We start from the raw sequence: 18,234 nt of genomic DNA, 5'->3' as shown, positions 1-18,234 counted from the left end.
AATCCTCGCCAAAGTATTGCACCTACTTCCAGTGGTACCACGGCCCACTTATGTCCAGCTACACTGTTCCTCGCTTCCCTTTTTGGACTCCTGTTTCCCTCCACGTTTCCAGTATTTCCCCGTGTTCCTGATCCACATCATTCCTGCCGCCAAGCCAGCCACCTGTCCTCTCCACTGTCCGCCACCTGTCCACGCCACTGCCTGCCAACGGACCCAGGACCACCTCCATTACCTTATTCAATAAACGGTTTATCACTAACCATCTGCCCCCACCTGCTCTTGGGTCCAGCTACTCCCCATAGGTGACACAAACAAACAAACAAACAGACCAGGAGGTGGTTTGTACCTCGAAAAACTCATACCGGTAAGTTGCGGCACTCGTAAGATAAGGCACCATGGTATATAAAATATTTAAAAAAATACAAGATTCATCCACCAAATATAATTGTGATTATAAGTAACAGGGCGGCACGGTGGAAGACTGGTTAGCACATCTGCCTCACAGTTCTGAGGACCGGGGTTCAAATCTCAGCCCCGCCTGTGTGGAGTTTGCATCTTCTCCCCGTGTCTGCGTGGGTTTTCTCCGGGCACTCTCCCACATCCCCAAAACATGCATAGTATGTTGATTGGAGACTCTAAATTGCCCGTAGGTGTGAATGTGTGTGCGATTGGCTGGCGACCAGTTCAGGGTGTACCCCGCCTCTCGCCCGAAGATAGCTGGGATAGGCTCCAGCACGCCCGCGACCCTTGTGAGGATAAAGCAGTACAGAAAATGTATGGATGGATATCAGTAACAGGCATTATCAACTGGCTTACTAAGCTTGAAAAAGCACTCCAGGGTGGTGTAATCAGTCCAGAATTTGTTTTCTTCCCTCCGGATACGCAATTTGTAATCAAAACTCATTAACATTATGGATTGTTTTTATGTTTTAATATTACAGTGATTAACTTATTTTTTATACTTGTAGACCAGCAAGACATAACGGATGATGTTCGACCTTACAGCTTCCGCTGTATCACAATATTGCCTTTCAGTTGTATTTAAGTTTATGTATCTATTAGGGGTGTAACAGTATTTGTATTCGTTCCGAACCGTTAGGGTACAGACGTCACGGTTCGGTGCATGCATTCAATATTCCTGTATTTATTGCAGTATCTGTACTTCTGTCTCTGTTTATACAGACCAGCAGAGACAGAAACAACAGAAATGGCAGAGGAATGCCAGCTTTTACAGGCAGTGCCTTACTCATGGTCCTGGAATGTTGTAGGGGGTCCTCAATGAGAATGGGCTCTGTCGCCTTGGAAGAGTGACCCACGCCGGCTCGGTTGACGGCCCGAACTCTGAACTGGTATCTGGCTCCTTCTTTCAGCCCAAGCACCGGGTAGTGACAAGCTTTCTGAGGGTGCACGTTACAGCGCACCCACTGGCCCTGACTGAGGTCACACCTGTAAAAGACAGAGGGACAGATTAATGGCTCCCTGCAAACATAAAAGAGCACATGACTTTCAGAGTTTTACTTCACAACCCAGTGGCAAGGCTGCACAACAAATCTAAAGCGGTAAACACCGCGGTTAAGACCCGTAATAACTACCGTAAGTTGTTCAAACAAAGGGCCTACCAAACACATTAAAAACTTATTTCCAAAGATAAATGTGGGGCCATGAAAAGGAAACTTTTATAACAATTTGTTGCCGCATTCGGGAAAACAAGGACAGATGAGCAGCGTTTGCACTCATGATAAGGCTGTTGCTAAGGAACTGGAGCGCTACGTTGTCCTCTCGCATCCTGAAAACAGTAATGTTTAGGAATGCAACAGCCCGCTCCAATTAAAAGAGATAAAACACAAAAATACACAGTCCCATCATCATGCACAGACGAATGAGGGGATTTGCAGAATACTAAAAATAAAAAAAACATACAAAGGCAAGTTACAAAGCAAGAGTGGATTTAAGACAAGACCAAATGCACCAAACGAACCTGCCTGATCGGTGTGCTCGCATTGTAGGAGCAGCGACTGTTTCTCCAGCGGGAGTCTTTGATTCCGGTGTTCGCGGGATGTCGAGGGCTGATAATTATCTCTCGTACCATTCATCTCGTGAGAACTATCGCACCTGCTGCCCAGCTGCCATTAATCAATTTCCCCGAGAGCGATGAGGTTCCCACATTAGAGTCTTGCTTTTGTTAACTTGTAACAATGGGAATCTCTGCAAATACATTCTAAATATATCTTTTTTAATATCTTCAGAATGGTGATGGATTTGGCTTATGTAGGTGGATAGCAATAGCTACAATCTGATACTTGGATATTTAAGGAAGGCAAAACAATAAAGCAATGAAAACAACAATGGAACCATTTGGTAGTGTTAAAGGACTTTGTGGCTTAATGACCTTAGAATAACAAGCCGGTTTCACACTTTCTCTTTAAGCCGACTTTCTCCAGGCTCGCTGCCCTGTGTTTAAGGCACTGATGTGGGATGTAAGGGTTGAAGTCGGCTGGTACATTTTGCCGGATTCCGAGGTAGGGTCACAGGTGGAACATAGGCGTTTGAAGAAAGTGTGAAGTTCAGCACCCGAAAGTCACTGCCCAAAAAAGTAAAGTGTACAAAGTAACTGTCGCTGTCACACCGATGTTGGCATGCATGCAATTATGTGAACGCGTCAAGCCGCAACAGCTGTGTCAATATGTTTCGGCAAGTCCTGTCAGAAAGGGAGAGGGGAATAAAGGTTGGCTACATTGGACTGAAAACGCAACATTTTTTAAATCTGAAGTGGTAGTCTTTGAAAAATAATGGTGTGATCGTTCCCTTCTAAATCCATGTTTGTCACAGTGAACAGAATATTGGTGCAACACAGAACTGTTGTTGCATTTATGCAGATCAAGATAATGAGCTCCTTGTTTTTGTTGATCAGAAACAAAGAAACAAAAGGTCCCCTTTTTTGTTAGATTGTTTTCATCTAAACCTAACCCAACCTAACCTAACCTAAGGCGCGCCACACAGAGAGCGACACGGTTGAACCTGACTGAACTGTAGTACAGTGTGGGCTACGGGGTTCGGCAACTAGTTTTTATAAGTGGCCAACCGTCGGTCACGGGTTTTGCTGCGGTTCACCATTTGCAACCACTAAATGGCGTCATAACATCGCAGATGTAACAGCCAATCAAAATGCGTATGAGCTTTCAAACACACAAAAAAATTGTCACTGGGTACTAACTGTAAGCGATACCCAGCCGGCCGTCGCAGCATTGCCAAGCCGTACCAATACAGAAAATATATGTTGTGTTTGCTTCTTTTTGACAATTGCGCCATATTTTTGTGGTTGAATAATAAAAAAAACAAAAAAATACAGTACAGTATACTGTATGTGGAGCCTGAAAACCTGATACAGGGTTGCAGTCTATATATTGCACCGTGTCGGTAGATGTGCAGTGCTTGATTGCTTGGAATGTGGGTGTGAGTCGCCAGCTGTAATTTTTTCGCAATGGTCCACTTTAGTCGCCACTTCAGGTTGAAAAAACAAGACAAGTTTACGACATTTGTTCATACCTCTCGATGTAATAGCCCTCCACAGGTGACGATCCATCAGCACTGGGTGGCTGCCAGGTCAGAAAGACGTAGTCCTTGTTGACATCAGATACCTGGACCAACAAGGGAGACGCAGGACCTCCGACCACTGTGGCGGACGCATCTGGGTTACATATGATAAGATAATAATCTAGTAAGAATGAGAGTATTGCTAAAGAAAAGGCATATGGGTAACGGAAGAGGACATAAATGGCAACCCATGTTATGTTACAAATTATATTAACACAGCTGGTAGATTGGACGAGAGAGACATTTTTTTAACGTTCCTCATTTATGCATTGCGGACTGAAGTAATGGAATCTGACATGCTCCAAAACACTGTCTTAAGGCTTGGAGGGATAATATTTTCTTCTCCACCAATAAAATTCAACCAACACATCTTCCCGTTTATTTTCCTCCGGCTCCCATGTTTGTTTTTGGTCTCACGAACCTTCTATTTGTAATGCAAATGTGACTGCTGAATGGAGGCACTCACTTCAGATTGACTAATTAGTACCTCCAGCTCTTGCAAAGAACAGGCTTCATAACAAGGGAGACAGAGAGACTGGAGCCACATTTTCAGCATTTGAGGCGTCATTTGGGAGCTGTTGCTTGTCCTTTTCTCACCAATTGCTTTGCTCTCTGGGTAAAAAGGTACCAGACAAGTTTTGATGTGAACGCTGCTATGAATGGATTATTGGCAAAAAGTACAAGGCCTTCGAAAAAAAAATATATATAGTTGCAGTCCCCCAAAAAAGTTAACAAGCCTGACTGATGGTGCAATTTCCCCATCTGAATGAATGTGCCGGCAGGAAATTAAAGCAAAACTAAACTCTGGTGGATAAACAAACTATTTGAGTGTAAAACACAATTTACGGGAGGCGAGAAATAGTACACCCTGATATTTTGCATGCAAACACATTTAAGTATGCAATGCACGAGGTAGAGTGTGTGGGTAAGTGTTTTGAGAAAGAGCTAATGCGATGTGACAACTATTTGGCCTCACATGAGGCAGCAGAGGAGTCCATACGATATGACCGCCTGCACCTTTGAGGCAGCCGAGACTCATTCACGAGCACATTTGTAAATAAATTGCCAGTGATTTGGCTTTCACGGCTCGATCAATATCAAACGACGACCTTCACAAAGTGCCCCACTGTTGGGCTTTTATTCTTGACATGACCCAGTATCAATATTATGATTAGCATGATATGACACAAAGGTAATCAAACCTCAACCCCAGCTCCAGGCTAACAATACAATAGCGAAAGAATTGTCAATGGTTGATATATATTAAAAAAACATTCAATCATTCATTTCTGCATAAAAAGTCAGGAAAAAAAACAGTATGTGATGATCCTTTGGGCTGGTTGCTTGTTGTTTTGCTAATTGCCAAGTCAAAATGCCACTTCAATGATGTCATTTCTTCAAAGTACAAGTCAGGAATATTATTTATTTCTTTGACTCTCGCGTGCCGCCTAGATTCGTGAAGAGTATTATACTTTAAAACCACCCGTCAACAGCAGTAAAACCAATGTTTGTGCAGGTTAGAACAAGCACTGCACACATAATAACGTTCGTATGATAACTCTAGCATAACTGGAAAGGAGTCCGGCCAGAGACAGCTACACTGTAATTTTACAACAACATTACGAAAGATGACGAAACCACGCAACACAATCCAGTTTTTCCAGTTTGCTGGTTCACCAACATTACAAACCGTTATTTTAAAATAACATTATGACATAATATTATCGCATTAAGAGATAAAGGACATACACAAACAATAACAGCCAGCCTGGTTGGCTAGGGCCTCAATCTACGATGACATTATGACACAGCTTCATATAAACTTCCTTTTTGCATGAAGTTTGAACAAGCGCTGCACACATTAGTTATGTTAGCTTGCTAGCTCTAACACAACCGTAGACGAGTCCAGGCATAGACCACTAGACTGCAAATTTACAACATTACGGCATATTGTTGCATAAAAAGACCAAGAAACCATTGAAACAGACTCCAAGAGATGTCCGGGCTTGTGCGGCAAAGTTATAGACAGCTAGACTATAATTTTATGAGAACTTTACAACATATTGTAGCGTCTAAAGGCTAAGAAAGCACGTAAACTCAATCCAAGAGGTTTCTGGGCTGATTCACTAGCATTTTAGACAGCTAGCTACAATAACATTACGATATATTGTTGCGTAAAAAGACAAAGGAAACCCCTAAACCCAATTCTAGAGCAGAGATGTCAAATATTATGGATCGTTTGTATTTGGTTAGGGAAATCACTGAATGCTAATTTGTAACTCTGACTGTTGTGGATATTTAAAAAAAAAAAAGAAAAAAACATGGGTCAAATTGCTCAAACAGGGTGAAAACGAGCAAAAATGTTTGGTAGATAATTGCGATATACTGTATGTTTGACAACAAACCAATTGCAGATGCGCCGCTGTGCGTGCTCATTCTGGCGTTCTCTCACAGTTCATTTTCGTTCATAGAGTGGTCACCGCTACCGAGGAGTTTAGTTTTCCCTCCGCTTAAAAACGCTTCAATTCGGCACCGAGTCGGTGGATTCACAGGCTTTCCCAGCTGCGGAGAGTGAAGCAGCCTCGGCAAGTCCCTCATACCTAAATGCGGAAGAGAAGCCTCGATGCTGGATGTTGGGTTAGCCCACCTCTGTGCAGACTGCAGTGGCCAGGCCCCCGCTTGGCGCCACATTGAAGCATATTACCGCAAAGTTCAGATGAAGTGTCGATGGTCAATGTGTCCTGCAATTCACATTAGTTCTCACATATACTAGCTGTGTTCTTCACCAATGCACGAGCTGCTAACCCCCCTTTGGTTGTCTGGCCAGCTGGACCAAGGAACAACAATAGTCATGGTCCTCACCTTCGACGTAGACATAGGCACTTGATTCCAGGATTCCATCCCAGGTCTTCAGACGGACTGTGTAAACTCCTTCATGTTCCTTGTATGCAGCACTTAGTGTAATGGAGGCTGTGTTGTTTGTTGTCGTCATGTCCACAGCGCAAGACTGGAGCAGCTGTGTCCCTGAAACAACGCCAAAAACTGATGCTTAGGTCGCGATCTAAAGGGTTCAGCTCAGTCTAGGGGCTTACCATCTCTGAACCAGGTGACGTCCCGCTGGAAGGGCAGCAGAGTCGAGGTGAAGGAACAGTTCAGTGTGAGACTGTCGCCTTCTTTCACCCAGGTTGGCGGAAAAGTGGTAGCAAAGCTGGCTTGCTGCGAGGCTGGAAGGAGGAGTAAAAACCTTGTTTCCACCAACAGAAATGGGTGACCATGGTGCAGTTCGTACCGGTAATGTCTGATCAGGCTAGGCAGGATGGCACCAGCTTTGGTATCGAAATACTTCCATTGTACCACGGAAGAAGGTAGACTATTGTTGACCAACAAATGGACAGCAGTGTATCTCACAAACCAACGCCTGCCATTGTGACCCAACGAAGGGGTACTGAAAAGTGTATGTGTCAGGATTGGGGATTGTTAACAACTGAAACTCCATAAAATGCATAGCAAACTAAACTGTAGTGCTTGATGTAAGCAGGGCAAAATGTAGTCTGTGGAGATTCAATCTGAATCTGCGGGATATAGGCGCTCAGAACAGTAGGAAAAAGGTCCCGTGATATTATTTAACTGTGACTGTGGGGGGGGGGACTTTATTCTTTAGCAGCAACATTTGTGATGTTAAGATGAAAGTCATATTAAAACCAAAAATCTTGGATGATAGTTAAGATCAGCTTGGTGTCACATATACTTCCTTTCCCATCAGGGTGTTAAGAAGGAGGTGGAAAGGCTGTGGATATGTTTCAGACTGTGGGGAGGTCGGAAAATGTATCCTGCTTGAAACTCAGGCAGTTTGCTGTGAAAACACTCCATATAAATGTAAGAGAAAAAAAACAAAACAAAACAAAAAAAACAGGGCCCACAATTGCAACAAGCTAGCCCTTGCTTTGTTTGCGTAGAGATCATTTAACTGTCAGCAGTCATGTTTGGTAAAATCCATTTTCTTGAAGAACTTGAGTGATATAGTGATATAAATAGCTTTATACCAATTTTGATGCAATATTAGCAATATCAGAAATTTTGCGGAACAAACAATTACAGATAAACATAATTAGTGTAGTCTTATCTTCAGGCATTGTTTCAAATGATGCCTTCCGACTGTTGGTGGTTCCGACTTGTGAGTCGGAAACTACCAACATTTTGGAGCATTTCTGTGTTAACTCCATTTTTTTTAAAACAGATCCACAAGTTCTAATTCGAAGTTGTGCGCCTTTCAGTGTAGTACCACAATGTGCCACAGCATGTCGAGCAGGCCTGAGCTCTCCTGGAAAAGATACAGTGTAATTAAGAGCAAGAAGAAGAGGCAGAGAAGGTCCCCAACTACAGTAATAGTCGTTGCCACGGAGCAGAAGATTATAGGTCTGTGAGTCGCTATTGTTGTATGCTCTGTTTTTATATGTTGCTACTCTATGTGTGTTAAAGTAGCAGTTGGTTGTTGATTCAACCTTTGCTGATCAATTGCTCAAAATTTTACAATGACCAGAAAATCTGTTAATTTCTGTTAGCCAATTAATGGCGTTTTATGTTAGCATTAAGCTAGCAGACTTTCGTTCGACAAAATTATATGGTTACATTTTGGTGTTTAAATATCCATCCATCCATTTTCTGAGCTGCTTCTCCTCACTAGGGTCGCGGGCGTGCTGGAGCCTATCCCAGCTGTCATCGGGCAGGAGGCGGGGTACACCCTGCACTGGTTGCCAGCCAATCGCAGGGCACATACAAACAAACAACCATTCGCACTCACAGTCACACCTACGGGCAATTTTTTAGAGTCTCCAATTAACGCATGTTTTTGGGATGTGGGAGGAAACCGGAGTGCCCGGAGAAAACCCACGCAGGCACGGGGAGAACATGCAAACTCCACACAGGCGGGGATTGAACCTGGGTCCTCAGAACTGTGAGGCTGACGCTCTAACCAGTCGTCCACCGTGCCGCCGAGTGTTTAAATATACAATGTCGAATTCTTTGTTGTTTTATGTGTCAGTTTTACAGTAAATTTGCTTGCAGCAAGCACGATTTTCCGCTTACATGGAGAACGGCGAGTGAGAGAGTGAGAACAGGCTCTGTGTTGTACTTTTGTACAAAGTGTGTTTTAATACATTTAACTGTGTTTTGATATGTTTAAATGTGTTCAAAATGTGTGGGAGGGGTAAAACTATTTAGAAAAAATATGGTCTCTATATCACAGTTTAAATGGGAGTTCACTATATTGTAGTCTGAAATCAGAGATTTTGGAATTCCCATTTTTTTGGAACAGCGCCTATGAAGTGAAATCCTTCTCATACACAGGGACATGAACACAGATACAGGGAACAGATGAGTGAGGCATTCCCTCAGGGAAAGCACTATGCAAAAGCCAAAGTTGTGACGGCTTGCGGATAGTGAACAATTCCTGACAAGCTATTACTTCAGCTAGTACTTGTCAAAAGCACTGAGGCAAAACTATCCCACAAAAAAAGAAGCTACGGGTGCTGTGAGGTCTTGTCAAAAGAATGAATCTGAGAAAATGTGGCATAATTTATTTGTGTACTCCACAACCGCAAGGATGTACGCTGTTTTAATAATAATCACCCCAGTTAGATCCTCGCTTGCCACCATTCAAAGGCTCAACCTTTGCTTCGCCGCTAGGATAAATGTGCCGCCATTGTGCTTTTGTTGATTGAGTGATTCCCCTTTGCAACCTGTGATTGTTTCCATATGAGATATTAAAGTAGAAGTAACATTGTTCCGTAACATGCTGACAAAGCTCCATTCAAAGCTCCATAAGAGCAGATTGTATTTCTGTTGCAGTGATGTTGACATACAGTAAGTAATAGAAACGATGTTTGAAACATCAGTTGAGTAATGACTTTACTTCAACCGTGTGCGTGAATAGGGAATACCTTTACAGTTTTGGTGCACCTGACATAAGCAATCACGTTAAGGTACGACAAAAGACCCAGAAAAAGGCCCAGCACATTCAGCAGTGCAACCAATCAAAAATCATTCAGTGCAAATAATCAAAAATCATTCTGAACGCACCGACTTTGCTTTGTTTTATCACAGCGTTTAAAAGCCTAGTTTTGTTCAGTTTGGCCAGTCAGGTCAAAAAAAAAAAAAAGGTTCTTTCCATGAAGAGGAAAATATTGCATGTTTGAGAACTTCGATCAAGGAGTCAGGATTAAACAAAATAGCATTGTTGTCTGTTAAATTCTGTGAAATGAAATCTTCCTGTGCTTTTACTGTCGTGTAACCGATGTTAGATTTTGGCCTAATGGTATCTGTTAAGGTGCCAAATTGAGTGCTAAAGATTAACAATTCAAATGTTTCTGCCTTGGTGGACGTCTTAGCTGAGTGCCATTCTATTACTATGGTGATGACAACTTGGGGTGTAACAGTATACAATATGCATTTGTGTTTTTCAGGATGGAAGATTCAGTTCGGAGCTGTTCTCACACAGAACATTATGTAAAGGATAGGAAGTGTAACTACTTCCTGCTCTAGTCGCCGTAAACAAATACAGTTTAGCTCAGCCTCTGGCAAGCGGTTGTCACAGCCAGCGATATGCTTTGGCGCTGTCAAACTTGTTGATTGATTCAAAAACAGCGTCACGCCAATACTATTATATCAATGCAAAAAGAAACTAGCAAGTAGCAAACACAGCTTCCAGCAGCAATTAAACTGCCTCTCCCTTAAGATGCAGCCAAAGCAATAAAAAATGCCATTGGTCTTTTTATAGCTTAATAATTCACTCTGCTCAACCCGTTTCTGTTGGACTTGTCTGCTTTGTTCATTTCTTAAAAAGAATCCAATTAATTTTCCACTTCTGAAAAGAAAATATTTAACCTATGATATATTATTAAGTTTATGTATTGTTTTATTTAAATGTCATTAAATGTATTCTGTGTATGCAAAATACAAGCACTTATATTTTGCATTTTTGTTCCCTTTGTGTACCCAATATGAAGCGTACTGTGACCTTAAAACCAAGGCAAGTACTGAACAATGACTTTTGGCATAGCATTACACCCCTACAACAAACCTCCAAACCAAACGTGGTGATGCCAGTTCCCAGATATGAAAATAACTGATTGGATATGGAACACACCCCTGGTAAATGTCCATCAACCTTGCTTTTGTTCATTCACACATTCCAAACATCATGTTAGGCCAAACAGTGCAGCAGCCAATATGCGAAGCATTATGACTCGAAGGGAAAACAGAATACACTCCCGGACACCGGGATTAAATATACATGTCTGACGCTGCAGCTCTGGGAAAAAATTCTATCCCAATGGTCTTAGTTAAACCCTTTGAGTCCATGGACAAAACAAACAGATCTCACTATCTAGAAGCTTGTGGAACATTAAAAGGATTAAATGAATGTAGACATTCATTAGAGGGATCTTACCCTGATAACGGGAATCGTCCAAACCAGCCGTGGCTCCTTTATATGCTGCGTGGTGAGGTATGACCAATCCAAAATGGAGACGCAGAAGCCAAGGTTCATATTAAGAGGATGAGAGGACACACAGGTCAATAATAAAGCTCAGTTATTCTACATGTCATTCATATCAAAACCACTTAATGTTCACGGGCAGCAGGAATGGAAATTAGGGGGATTTTTCATCAAGAACATGGACTGATGATGTTTAAACAATAGCAGCTTTGCTTTCAAAGACCAATCCATCTCAGCAAAGCGAGATACAAAAAGTCCACATTAAAGAACATTACAATATTCGTTTCGGTGCGGCAAGGCCACGAAAGCTGTTTAAAGTCATTCCCGCCGCACACTGACTCTCTTCCATCTACCTTTTGAATTCATTATGCATGAGTGCTGCAAGACCACTTGTTATGTAATGGAGTTAGAAAGCTACTGCGCTGTTTAATGTGAGAAAATGGCATATAATATAGGAGGGTGTGTAAGAAAAGTTCCATGACTGGTGTCACATAAGATACTGTATATTTCAAACCTAAACTACAAACTATGACTTTTCCCCTTCATTGTGGGCCAGATGATCAACCAGCACGTCGACAAAGAGATCCTGCGACGTTTGCTTTGTTCAGTACGCATGCGAAGCCGTGGGTGCTTCACAATGAAAACGTGCCTGCTCACATTCCCCTGAGCATCTGACAGTTCCTGGCCGAGAAGAACATCGCCCACCGGAAGCAATCTCCCAACTCAGCTGACCTGGCTCCATGTCATTTTTTCCTGTTTTCCCCTGATTTAATGGGGTCAACAAGGGAACCCGTTTTGAAACGTTGGACAACATCAAGATGGTCGTGAGAACTGAGCTGTAGACGAATCCTTCCGGGAGTGTATGAAGGTGTGGCAGAAAAGGTTAGGAAAGTGCGCTAGCGCTAGACTCATGCGGGATTCCTTCGAAAAGCAAAACTTGTAGTTTGGATTTGAAATATGTATTTTATGTGATACCTGTCCTAGAACCTTTCTGACTCCCTTCGTTGACAACATTCCTCTTTCCTAAAAGATCATCCGGTGTGATGTGGAAAATTATCCAATTCCACTTAACTGGTCAGAAAATTATTATTTACTAACGTATCCTTACTGGTCTATGACAGCGACGTATAGTGAAAGGCACACACTGAGTATGCTCCTTTGAGGGTAAAGTGAGACAAAATCATCATGACTGTAGTTCAGTTCTTCTGAGATTTTTCTAATGGAAAATATTTGCTTTGGTTCAATAAAGGTTGGGAAACATTGTTTTAGACTGTACACCAGGAAAGAAAATACATTTTACCTGAGAAATAGCATAGCGTCACATCGTTGTTAACGAAGATGAGAGCCAATATTAGAGTTGTTTCAGAGAAGAATAGATTTCTCATTACTGTGACTCATGACGCATCAGACTTTATAACCACCCAAGATGGATCTGCCCGGCTCCATTTAACTAATTAGGAGTCTAATTCTAACTAGTTCTTTTGAAGTTGTTTTAACTTCAACACCAACACGGCGAATGGTTGATAAACCGTTATTGTTGGATGTCAAATGTCGTCGCAATAAAAACACAATTTTACCGAGTTCACCTGTCTGAAAGCTGATGATAACGCGGTAAGCAGCTAGCGAGTGTAGCCAGCGAGCCATAAACACACACCTACCTGCTTCCAGACGAGGTTTAAAAGTTCAAAATGTTACATCACGTGATGATAATGACCTTGGAGAATGTCAACACCAGCTAAATGGTGAGTAAAATTAGTCTTTTTGTTACTGAACTTCTGTAATGTCGAGCTAACCATGATAAATTTGTGAATGTCGTTTAATGTAATTTAAATTTTAAATATATATGATTAGTGATATTATAATTATTTTATACCTCTATACTGTAGCTAATATTTGTTCTTTGATATGAAAAATCTCAAATATAAATAAGAATAAGAATAAGAATAAGAATTATTATTATTATTATTATTACTATAATTCTAGGTGTATGTTTACAAAGATTACAGTACTGTACATTGTCTTTAGTGTACAGTAATGTACAGTCTGTGAGCGGGGTTAGAGACAAGGAAAGAGATATTAGAATGGCCAATATTAATAGTTTCAAGTTCAACCTTTAATATACCCATAGTATAACCCCAAAAGATTTTTTCTTCAGCACTATGCTTAAAAATAAATGGCTTACAGATGATTTGATTTCTGAAAAATCACCAAAAGTGCGAGGACACATGTACAGTATATCATCGCTACTTAACCAGGAACATGTGACGATTTTCCTGTTCGCTATCTTGTTGCGTTTTTGACTCTGTGATACATTGAGAAGTTTACCACCCTTCTTTCTCCAGTGTCAACCCCACAATGAGTCTCACCTGTGTCTGACTTCTACTGGAATCTTCATAACGCCGCTGTTCGTTGACAAGCCGGCTAGCTATCTGCCGGTGATCAATCTCAGGGCATTACAGTAAGCACAAACATATGCAGATAGATGCGAATAGGTGTGTTTTCCAGAAAATTGTTTTAGTTATGTTTTAAAGAAAAATGTGCGAGTCGGTGAGTTCTCAAATGGCGATTCGTGAGTCTGGGAGGGTTGACTGTAGTCAATCACAAGGGGACGTTGTGTGGCCTATAAATAGATTGTATTTAACTTAATCTGCATTGTATTGAAACTATTTACATACTATATCAGAGTTACTCACAGTTCACCACGAGTGTGGCGAAAGTTGTAGCTTCACCCAGGGGACTCTTGGCCACCACTTTGAACACACCGGCGTCATCAGGAGAGCATCTAATGGGATAGTATATGGTCCATATAATATGGTAGGCAATTCGATCATTTATAGGGCATATTTCTTGAATGTCAGCATAAATAGATTTCCAGTGACATACCGTCTGATCTCCAGGTAATTAAGACCAAACACTTGCTGAAGGCCGTAATTCCATGGCATCTCAGGCTTTCTCAGCGGCTTACCATCTTTGTACCTTCAAGACACGATTAATCGACAATCGTTTCCGCACAATCTATGGATTAATTTAACTAATAAATAACACAGATTGTGATGGTACCTAGTGAAACTAACGGGCTGTTATTATACTAGTGATGCTGTAGTGATTGTGATTCTAGCCATTCAGTATCCTCCATCCATTCCATCCATTTTCCGTACCGCTTATCCTCACTAGGGTCGCTTGAGCCTATTCCAGCTGACTCTGGGAGAGAGGCAGGGTACACCCTGAACTGGTCGCCAGCCAATTGGAGGGCACATACATACAAACAACCATTCACACTCACATTCACACCTATGGGCAATTTAGAGTCTTCAATAAACATACCATGCATATTTTTGGGATGTGGAAGCAAACCGGAGTACCCGGAGAAAACCCACGCAGGCACGGGGAGAACATGCAACCTGCCTGATTTAAGCCCGGAAATGTGAACTAAGGCAGAACTGTGAGGCAGATGTGCTAACCAGTCGGCCACCATGCCGCCCCAGTAAGTAATATATTTTAAACAAAGAAAGTGGAACTTTTAAAGATAAAATGTTTCAATGTAATATATTTGGCAGTAATTGCTTCAAGCAGGAATTTGACTCGAGGGGTTTTAATTTCTTGAGGAAAGTGTCTCTGTTGTGCAATTTTAACGCTGTCCTCCATCTCTATTCCATTCCATCATTATGCTGAATATATATTACAAAACAGCTACCAATCTATTCATATTCTATAGTGCTTGTCTTCATTAGAGCCCTTTTGTGACCGACTGGGCGGGAGGCGAGGTAAACCTTGGATTGGTTGTCAGCCAATTGCAGGGCACATATAGACAAATGATCATTCACGCACAAGTATTCAATGAACTTAACATGCATGGGAAGAGCATGCAAACTTCACACAGGAAAGCCGCAGCTGAGATTCGAACCCAGAACGTCAAAATTGTGTGGCAAATGCGCTCACCACTAGTGATAATAATTATCCTCACTAGGTTCGCAGGCTGCTGGAGCCTATCCCAGCTATCTTCGGGCGGGAGGTGGGGTACACCCTGAACCGGTCGCCAGCCAATCGCAGGGCACATAGAAACAAACAACCATTCACACTCACATTCGCACCTACGGGCAATTTAGAGTCTTCAATCAACCTACCACGCATGTTTTTGGGATGTGGGAGGAAACCGGAGTGCCCGGAGAAAACCCACGCAGGCACGGGGAGAACACGCAAACTCCACACAGCCGGGGCCGGGGATTGAACCCCGGTCCCTAGAACTGTGAGGCAGATGTGCTCACCACTAGTGATAATAATAACAGTCAATTTGATCCAACGAAGACAATCTGAATTTACTGGGTAGGTCAGCAAAGAGCAAAAAGATGAGCATTGGAGAGGATTGGACATGTATGAAACGTCTTACCACGCAGCCTCAGGGGGTGGGTAGCCTTCGACCACGCAGGCGAGCTGCACCGTCATGCCCTCCCAGACAGTGTGAGCCCTTAGGGGCACGGCGAAGTCTGGCACCTTCTGACTTAGACGCTCCAGATACTCCAAGTGCTCGGACGCTTTCTTTTGTGCCTTAAGCGTCATAAAACCCAAATCCATTTGCACAGTAATGTGATGTTAAAATTGCAAGTACAGAATTTTTTCCCCCCTCATTAGGAAATAATGGAAATGGCAACTGTATCCACCGTAAAACCTTTATTTATTTCAAAATAATATTTAAACATTCTGAACTGCCATACAAGTGTAAACACATACCACTATAATACTGCAACAATATTGCGTTTAAACAATAAAACCTTTTGTCTTAACTTCAAAGGAGTAATGCTAATTTATTAAAAATGTTTACGTTTCACACAAAAAAATAGAAGTTCACAGCTGAGTCCTCGAATGATTCGTTTGGCACAGTTTTTACGCCGGAAGCCCTTCCTGGTGCAACCACGTCATTTTTTTAATCCAAACAAAACATGGTTATATTCTCTTTATACCTCTGTTGAAAAGAAGCAGTAAAAATACAAAGAAAAGCACACATCTTTGCATACTTACTGAACAAAGGGAAAGGCTGATGTTATTGTCATGTCATGTACTGGGGTGGTTGTGTACAATATTAGAGGTGTATTTTTCATACTCCAAAATCCATCCATCCATCCATTTTCTGAGCCGCTTCTCCTCACTAAGGTCGCGGGCGTGCTGGAGTCTATCCCAGCTATCATCGGGCAGGAGGCTGGGTACAACTTGAACTGGTTGCCAGCCAATCGCAGGGCACATACTAATAAACAACCATTCGCACTCACATTCACACTTATGGGCAATTTAGAGTTGTCAATTAACCTACCATGCATGTTTTTGGGATGTGGGAGGAAACCCGGAGAAAACCCACGCAGGCACGGGGAGAACATGCAAACTCCACACAGCCGGGGCCGGGGATTGAACCCCGATCCTCAGAACTGTGAGGCTGACGCTCTAACAAGTCGTCCATCGTGCCGCCCCCAAAATACAGTAAGTCAAATTCAAATGTAGATTTTGTATTCACAATTGATTTATGGAAACATATAAGACCAAATAAACTAAACGAAACCCAAAAAAAATCAATCAAAATTTTGCAGGTCCTAATAAGATCATGTAGATCAGCAATTAGCTGTTTATGAGCAGCATTATGCAAAATTTGATGTTTTCTGATCTTGGCAGAGGTGTGTAAAAGAGTCAAAGAAAAATCAATAAAACTGTACTGCCGCTATTTTCCAATCCAGAAAGTGTGCATATTTTAACATTGCACACTTCCGGCAATAAGATGATTTGGTTTGATTTATTCATTTATTTTGTCAATAGGTAAGAATAAGACTCTACCAAGCTGGCATAATATTAAAAGTAAAAAAGTACCTTAAATTAAACTTTAGGGGAAACCCAGTAACAACAATTTAAAAAAAAGCCTTCTTTCACTATTTGATCGGTGTATTATTCACAGCATTTACCTCTTTGCGAAGGGCCATTTTGTCCACACGGGTGCGTAACAAACGTTGGCTTCGGATCAGGCCCACCTCCAACTTCTCCGCCTCATTTCCAAACATTGTCCACTTATTTCGGTGGTAGCCTTCGTCGGCCGCTCGGATTTCCCTCAGGATTTCCCTAGTGGGACACAATTGCACAACAATCAAATGATCGTTAAGAATTCGCAAGACCCTCAGTTCCCCTTACTCGTGGTAAACCCAGAAATTAATGATAAAAAACGCCATGCTTCGCCCACATTCGAAAGCGTAGGCTTTCGATTGGGGATTATTTGGGTAACTTTCCAAGTTCAGTCGACGTGGAAGCCCTGGAACTCACCCAAAATGACTGCTTCAAACCAAAGTGGCCGACTTCCTGTTCAGTTTCAAGCATGGGTCATTGAGACTTTTTCATGAGTGCTGTTATGATAGACATGTCCACCCAATTTCGTGTTGATTGGTTAAACTGGTGCCGGGGGCTGACACACTTCCATGTACCCTCATAGCCTACATTAACTCAAACCCATAACCTTAATGCCTAAAGTTAAACCCTAACCTGAAATCTAACACCTAACTCTTGTCAGGACCCCTAACTTCCATCCATCCATCCATTTTCTGAGCCGCTTCTCCTCACTAGGGTCGCGGGCGTGCTGGAGCCTATCCCAGCTATCATCGGGCAGGAGGCGGGGTACATCCTGAACTGGTTGCCAGCCAATCGCAGGGCACATAGAAACAAACAACCATTCGCACTCACAGTCATGCCTACGGGGAATTTAGAGTCTCCAATTAATGCATGTTTTTGGGATGTGGGAGGAAACCGGAGTGCCCGGAGAAAACCCACGCAGGCACGGGGAGAACATGCAAACTCCACACAGGCGGGGACGGGGATTGAACCCCGCACCTCAGAACTGTGAGGCTGACGCTCTAACCAGTCGGCCACCGTGCCGCGACGCCTAACTTAAACCCCTAATAACAATTTTAGCCCCTAATCTTAACCCATAACCCTAACACCTTACCCTAAAAAGTTGTCCCCGTTTTTAGTTTTGATGAATTTATGACACTTTTTGTCATGAAACTGTATTTAACAACTTTCCCATTAGGTAGAATGATTAAACTCTTACTGTTTTTTTTCATCCAAAGATTTAAAGAACTGGTGGTATACCTAGTGTTTTTTTAGTTTCCATCTGATTT

General features: G+C 42.2%; 1 protein-coding gene across 2 annotated transcripts in view; it reads right to left on the bottom strand.

Moving 5' to 3' along the window:
- Nucleotides 1-18,234, bottom strand: part of myom3 (myomesin 3) — a 79,487-nt gene that overhangs the window by 41,726 nt on the left and 19,527 nt on the right. For both annotated transcript variants that reach the window (XM_061775462.1, XM_061775463.1), the window contains 9 exons: nt 17,032-17,185; nt 15,477-15,634; nt 13,973-14,065; nt 13,783-13,871; nt 11,042-11,086; nt 6,687-6,818; nt 6,457-6,618; nt 3,547-3,688; nt 1,247-1,446 (listed from right to left, as the gene is read on the bottom strand). In XM_061775462.1, coding sequence (XP_061631446.1) covers nt 1,247-1,446; nt 3,547-3,688; nt 6,457-6,618; nt 6,687-6,818; nt 11,042-11,086; nt 13,783-13,871; nt 13,973-14,065; nt 15,477-15,634; nt 17,032-17,185 — 1,175 coding nt within the window. The remainder of the gene's footprint in view (nt 1-1,246; nt 1,447-3,546; nt 3,689-6,456; nt 6,619-6,686; nt 6,819-11,041; nt 11,087-13,782; nt 13,872-13,972; nt 14,066-15,476; nt 15,635-17,031; nt 17,186-18,234) is intronic.

This window comes from Phyllopteryx taeniolatus, chromosome 6 (genome assembly GCF_024500385.1).
Source record: "Phyllopteryx taeniolatus isolate TA_2022b chromosome 6, UOR_Ptae_1.2, whole genome shotgun sequence".
Lineage (NCBI taxonomy): Eukaryota > Metazoa > Chordata > Actinopteri > Syngnathiformes > Syngnathidae > Phyllopteryx > Phyllopteryx taeniolatus.
Note: the sequence above shows the minus strand (reverse complement) of the source record. Positions and strands in the feature narration are given on the sequence as shown.